General features: G+C 41.1%; 1 protein-coding gene across 1 annotated transcript; it reads left to right on the plus strand.

Annotated features, from left to right (window-relative positions):
* Positions 1-3,213: 3,213 nt before the first annotated feature.
* On the plus strand, positions 3,214-5,680 carry LOC125520429 (60S acidic ribosomal protein P0). The gene is made up of 5 exons (XM_048685343.1): positions 3,214-3,619; positions 3,702-3,770; positions 4,332-4,430; positions 4,518-4,910; positions 5,350-5,680. The coding sequence occupies exons 1-5, from the start codon at positions 3,362-3,364 to the stop codon at positions 5,491-5,493; spliced, it is 963 nt and encodes a 320-aa protein (XP_048541300.1). The 5' UTR covers positions 3,214-3,361; the 3' UTR covers positions 5,494-5,680.
* The last annotated feature ends 1,619 nt before the right edge of the window (positions 5,681-7,299 follow it).

Here is a 7,299-nt window from a genome sequence, read left to right on the forward strand (position 1 = left end):
TCAGTCAGTGACAATAGACATTTTCTGATGATGAAGTAAGTCGACCATCGGTAAAGACTGCTGAGCAAGTCTCGATAGGAAAACCTTGAGCTTTGATGGAACACACTCCTTCCACGTCATCATCCAATACCTTTCCTTCTTAGAGAGGAGAGATTTGGAATTAAAAGGTCTGAACATATTTTCAGAAATATACTTCAAGATGAGTTTTTTTAACACACTGCAAACATACGTAGACACTCGTACACATATCTCTATAAACACACGCATACACATCCTATCTTTATGAGCACTTTCGAGACCGAGCGACACACCATCTTGAGATTAACAAAGTCAACACAAACGCATTCGTACTTGATGTGAATGTTTCCTCTCACTGAACGTACACTCGCGAAATGTAATCTAACACTTGAACTCTAATGAGCTGAAGATACCATTGTCCTCCTAATCATCCAGCCACATATTGGTCCGCTATACTTTAAGATAAACTAATGTGTTGATTATAGGCTCTTAAAATTTTGCTCGTGTAGAGCTTTTCCCTCTTGAATGCCCAATGGTTACTAAAAACTCTTACAAAAGCAGCACGCCGTAACGACTCAATGAGACTAAAAATCCATCTTTTGGTATCCGGCTTGTGATTGCCCGTCAGTACATCAACCAAATCATAATCCTTGAGTGCTCAGAGGCAACACGCCACATTGTAGTCTAGCAATGAATGTATCCACGAATCATTGCTCCTGCATAACCCTCAGTCAATGACAATAGCCATTTTCCGATGATGAAGTAAGTCAACCATCGGTAGAGACTACTGAGCGAGTCTCGATAGAAAACCTTGAGCTTTGATGGAACACAGTCCTTCCACGTCATCATCCAATACCTTTGGTCCTTCTTAGAGTTCGAAAATCCTCCTCGTTCCTCAAGCCACACGTACCGTCGAGCTTGGTTGCTACCAATATACATTAGACGTCTCCACGAATCATTGCTCCTGCATAACTCTCAGTCAGTGACAATAGACATTTTCCGATGATGAAGTAAGTCGACCATCGGTAGAGACTGCTGAGCAAGTCTCGATATGAAAACCTTGAGCTTTGATGGAACACACTCCTTCCACGTCATCATCCAATACCTTTCCTTCCTAGAGAGGAGAGATTTGGAATTAAAAGGTCCGAACATATTTTCAGAAATATACTTCAAGATGAGTTTTTTTAACACACTGCAAACAGACGTAGACACTCGTACACATATCTCTATAAACACACGCATACACATCTTATCTTTATGAGCACTTTCGAGACCGAGCGACACACCATCTTGAGATTAACAAAATCAACACAAACGCATTCGTACTTGATGTGAATGTTTCCTCTCACTAAACGTACACCCGCGAAATGTAATCTAACACTTGAACTCTAATGAGCTGAAGATACCATTGTCCTCCTAATCATCCAGCCACATATTGGTCCGCTATACTTTAAGATAAACTAATGTGTTGATTATAGGCTCTTAAAATTTTGCTCGTGTAGAGCTTTTCCCTCTTGAATGCCCGATGGTTACTAAAAACTCTTACAAAAGCAGCACGCCGTAACGACTCAATGAGACTAAAAATCCATCTTCTGGTATCCGGCTTGTGATTGCCCGTCAGTACATCAACCAAATCATAATCCTTGAGTGCTCAGAGGCAACACGCCACATTGTAGTCTAGCAATGAATGTCTCCACGAATCACTGCTCCTGCATAACCCTCAGTCAATGACAATAGACATTTTCCGATGATGAAGTAAGTCGACCATCGGTAGAGACTGCTGAGCGAGTCTCGATAGAAAAACCTTGAGCTTTGATGGAACACGGTCCTTCCATGTCATCATCCAATACCTTTGGTCCTTCTTAGAGTTCGAAAATCCTCCTCGTTCCTCAAGCCACACTTATCATCGAGCTTGGTTGCTACCAATATACATTAGACCGAGCGCATCCTAAATACTCATTTTTTTCTTTCAAATCGTTGACCGATATTTATCTAGTTGCCTGGTGCATAACGAAATCCCAAGTATAGCTTTAGGATCTGTAGCCATAAAAAGTTTTGTTCTATTTTTGTTTGGTCCCGGTTTCATTTTGCACAATAAGTTCACTTACCAACTCGGGAGGGTCTGCAGTCAAACTTGCTATCGGCCTCATATCATAATCACGCGGGATCAAATTATATCTTCATATTTCTTGGTGTTGTGGCCATCACCAATCTATAATCTATAATACCTAAATAGTTGATCCTCACTATTTCTAATTCTATCAACATACAAGCCCTCCACCTCATCAAGTGTGCGACATCAGCATCCACTAACAATATTTTTCAGCCTATGCAAACCTTATTTCATTATCACTAAATTCTCTCAACATGTATGCATCCCACCTCACCATACAATATTTTTATTTCAGCCCATGCAAACCATACCAATATGCTTATTTTCGTCACTGAACATATGTAGTATATTAGATAATTATTTAATTTATGTACTTCCTAAAGGTTGTGAAATGCCCTGATTTACACATAATGCAAGTACGGAATATTTATATATTAAAATTAGTAGCTTTTGATTTAGATCTTTTATTGCATACTAGTCAATGCGTACATGCAATGCACGTTAATTTGGAAGTATATTAAGTGCATGCAGATATTAAATATGATACTATTTGCGTGTCATTATGTGATTAACACTATATTTGACATGAAATTAACTGCACGCTAAACGCGTTGAACGCTTGATATTGAAGCAGTCTACGTCGTTGGATTGACATGACTTAATGGCCGAAATTAATTGGATATGTCCCTTTAAGTCTTTTTATATTGGTACAGATATAAATATAAGTCATTTGTAATTAATTTTTATATTCCCGCAGCAACGCGCGGGTAAATTACCTAGTTCTCCTAATTAAATCCTGTGTAAGAGTGTCTCTTCCTTCTAACACTGAACGCCAAATGCATCTCGCTAGTTTTTTTTCTTTCTATTTTTAGGGGTAAATTCTTCTCGCTGTTTTTTTAGTGGAAAAAAATGCTTCGCTAGTAAGGCAGAATAGTTGAGCAGGCCCGTTATTTTTTTCAGCCGAAGCGCCCATCCATTCTGTAAGCAGCTGAGCAAGCCCATTCGGCCCATTCCAGCATCGCAACCCTAGCCAAGCACGAGCCACAGGACACTGGCAGCTATAAATACCCAACCCCTGAGCAACGAAACCCTAGGTTAAAGCGACGCCGCCGCCGCAAGCCGTCCGCCTCGCTCTTCTCCCGAGCCTGGTCCTCATCCTCTCGCCTCTCCTCCCCAACACAGATTTAACAATCTAGAGTTAGCGCCTCCGTCCGTCTCGTAGCTGCTCCGATGGCGATCAAGAGGACCAAGGCCGAGAAGAAGATCGCGTACGACCAGAAGCTCTGCCAGCTGCTCGAGGAGTACACCAAGGTGCTCATCGCTGTCGCCGACAATGTCGGCTCCAAGCAGCTCCAGGAGATCCGCAAGGGTCTCCGCGGTGACTCCATCGTGCTCATGGGCAAGAACACCCTCATCCGCCGCTGCATCAAGGTGCACTCGGAGAAGACCGGCAACAAGGACTTCCTTGAGCTCAGCAACCTCCTCGTCGTAAGCCGCCGGACTCGTCCCCCCTTTGATTCTTTTGATTCCGCCGCGAATTTCGTGCTGAAATGTATCCTCCGGTCTGTAGGGTAACGTTGGCCTCATCTTCACCAAGGGTGACCTCAAGGAGGTTCGCGAGGAGGTCGCCAAGTACAAGGTAAAATTCAGACCGGATCTGCCATGTCCCCTATTTATTGAATTATTATGTGATGGATTGCTGGTTTATAGTGCGGTTAATGGAGAGATATATCCTACGTCCGTGACAAGTAACATGTATCGCTAGAAATGTAGCCCCCCTGATGTGGTCTGTTTGTTATTCCTGTATTTGATGACACCTTTGCCTAGGTTTAGAATATTTGTAAATTAGCTAGTCAAGTTCTATTATTTTGATAAATCAGTATGTCGCACAAATGGTAGTTAAGTTTGACAAATGTGAATGAAGCAGAACCATTGAATTATTATCGACTCAGAATGCTGCCATTCGTTTATGTGTGCAATTTAGTTGTTTCCTAGCAACAAGTATGTATGTCAAAGTTCCTTTTTTTCTGTCAAACTGGCTAGTTTAGATAACAAATGTTATAAAATTGTGTAGTTGACACGTTCTATTCTTAGTATAAGCTATCTTTTTTTAATGCCATCTCTTAATTTTTATGTGATTTCTTTGTACTAAAGTTTAGAACATCTGAGGTTAATTCTTGTCTTGTGTTTTGACACACAGGTTGGTGCTCCTGCTCGTGTTGGGCTAGTTGCACCTGTTGATGTGGTGGTTCCCCCTGGCAACACTGGTCTGGATCCCTCCCAGACGTCCTTCTTCCAGGTTAGCATTTGCTGGTAACACTTTTCAGTTGATGCTTTTGTTTCAATCACATTTTATTACAAGTTCTAATTGTGTTGTCTTGTTTAGGTGCTTAACATTCCCACCAAGATTAACAAGGGTACTGTGGAAATTACTATCCCAGTGGAGCTAATCAAGAAAGGTGACAAGGTGGGCTCCTCTGAGTCTGCCCTGCTTGCCAAGCTTGGTATCCGCCCCTTCTCATATGGACTGGTCATCTGCAATGTCTATGACAGTGGGTCAGTCTTCAGCCCTGAGGTTCTTGACCTCACCGAGGAAGACCTGATGGACAAGTTTGCATCTGGTGTGTCCATGGTTGCCTCACTGTCCCTGGCGATCTCATACCCCACCATGGCTGCTGCGCCTCACATGTTCCTCAACGCATACAAGAATGTTCTTGCGGTTGCTTTGGAGACAGACTACTCATATGACCATGCTGATAAGATCAAGGAGTACCTCAAGGTAATTCTTGTTCTACAATGTTTTGTTCCCACTATGAAATCTTAATTTGAAACATGCATTAGAAGTTGTCTTGAACAATGGCATGAACTTTCTGTTTTATTTAGTTTAGAGTCATGTGTTGAGCTACTTATCAGGATGTCATCTGTTCTTTTCTAACCAATTCTGGAGCTTAAAAAGTGATATGTTTGGATTGTGTTAGCCTCTAATTGTCCCCTTAGTGTAATCTTTCAGTGTGTGAGATTTGTTTTTAGTAGTCATCATGGTATAATACATGACATGCCATCTCTGATCTGGCAGATGTTTCATCATATTCATGAGCAACTTCATCATTGTTAGCTAAGCTAGTCATGTTCACATGGTTCTTCCTACCACAGCTTAATTCTGAATCATGCATTTCCATGTCAGTTTTTGACACATTAGGTGTTGTTTTGCTGTGCAGGACCCCAGCAAGTTTGCCGTTGCTGCCCCTGCTGCTGCTGCCTCTGGTGGTGCTGCCGCCGCTGCCCCCAAGGAGGAGGAGAAGAAGGATGAGCCCGAGGAGGAATCAGATGGCGAGATGGGATTCAGCCTGTTCGACGACTAAGCTGTGTGCCTATCTTCATAAAGCCGTGTCCAGTCGCCAGTTTTGTTTAGTGTTGAACACTAAAGTTTTTCAGTCCTATCATTACCTTGAACAAGAATTAATTATGCTGTTTGTTAGTGTGTATCTGAATATGGTAACGTTATGTCATGCACTTAGTTACTTATATGCATCGCTCTGCTTGTGCTTCTCTGCTGTTTTTCACTAAGTTAAATTTTAAGTAGGCTTGTTTATCGATGTTCGGGATGGAGCACTGATTTGGCCGTTGGATGGAATGCGCTTATTTTGCCGATGACATCAGATCCTAGCGAGCTCGGCGGCCAGCCACCGGATCAGATTGCACTGGGCCGTGTGGGCGTAGGCATGTATGGGATGGACCTGGGTGCTGCTGCTCGAGCCGGTCGCGGCTTGTGCTTGCGCGCGTTGACGGTTGTGTGGGGTTCCTCGCATCCAGTCCTGCACAGGCAGGTCGCTGGTAGGGATGAGTACCGGCACCATGATCGCCATGCTCCAGGTCGGGAACCACCTTGAACCGCATACAACATTACATAGGGAGGAGTACATAATTAATTAAGGAAACTAATCAAATCTTAACACTCTCCTTAATTCTTCCTTGTACTTGCGATTGAACATCTTTGGAATAGTCTCCTCCAAAAACCTTGTGGGGAAAATATGAGGAATAATATAGGATATATTGGTAAAACTCATTCAAACCCTGTGGAAAAATAAGAAGAAAATGATCCAACATATAATGATTATTGCCTCTGTTAACTTGATATGAAGTATATTCATAGAATTTAGAGGGCAATAAATATGTCGTGTATACTTCTGTAAAAACCCCGATGGGGAAAACAGAAAGTATGACATAATCTTATGTTAATATTACTTCATTAAAAACCTTTATTAGAATCTGTAAAGTAAACCAGAAAGTATGACATAATCTTATGTTAATATTACTTCATTAAAAACCTTTATGAGAATTTGTAAAGTAAACTCATCAAGGAAAAAAAAGTATAATATGATCTTTTGAACATGAACAATTCAGAAAGATACTTTGAACACATTTCTGGAACACAGAAGTCGGTAGAGACCTGGTGAACAAATCAATCTCATGATTTGACTTACAAGATATGCAATATAGTGATATTGCTTATTACGTAACATGTTTGCATACGGGCAACACAAAAAACATTATCATTTAGATAATGGTTGGTGGATGTATTCATGAGGTCTGTTTCGAAGACTCTCCATGAGAGGGCTACCACACCTAGTAGGAACACTAAACTTCTCTATGATCTAACATCGTGGTGATCTGATCGATATATCCAATGATATCGGTGTTCACATTTCTGTGAAACTGAAAAATCAGGATAAGATGTTTGATGCCTTGGAGATACCGAAAAATATTCTTGAGTACCAACCAATTGTGTTTGATGAAACCAATGGCATTATGGAATATTGAGTCCCAATATCTCATTTCCACCACCTCTTGGTCTAAATAAATCTTTCTCTGCGTCTAGAGAATGAACTACCATGAGAGTTATGGATGAATAAGATTTGTCCACAATGAATTTCTCCAATATATTATGGATATAAACAACATAGTATACCATAATGTATGAATGAAGGTGCTCAATTTGTAGTAACGAGCGGTATTTTGGTTTACCCAAATACTTCATTTTAAATTCCGTCATTTAGATGATTACGTGTGTCGTTATTGCAGACACACAAACATTGGTAATCATCATTGTAGGAGTAATCGTTGTGTATAAGGAACTCACTAAGTCGGTTGTACCATATATACCGACA

The sequence above is a fragment of the Triticum urartu genome, chromosome 7 (assembly GCF_003073215.2).
Source record: "Triticum urartu cultivar G1812 chromosome 7, Tu2.1, whole genome shotgun sequence".
NCBI classification, from domain to species: Eukaryota; Viridiplantae; Streptophyta; class Magnoliopsida; order Poales; family Poaceae; genus Triticum; species Triticum urartu.

Bases quoted from the DNA above. Each gene is read 5' to 3' on its own strand.
- LOC125520429 (XM_048685343.1), top strand. From the start codon at position 3,362: ATGGCGATCAAGAGGACCAAGGCCGAGAAGAAGATCGCGTACGACCAG. The intron at 3,620-3,701 runs GTAAGCCGCCGG...TCCGGTCTGTAG, and splicing joins AGCTCAGCAACCTCCTCGTC to GGTAACGTTGGCCTCATCTT. The intron at 4,431-4,517 runs GTTAGCATTTGC...TGTCTTGTTTAG, and splicing joins CCCAGACGTCCTTCTTCCAG to GTGCTTAACATTCCCACCAA.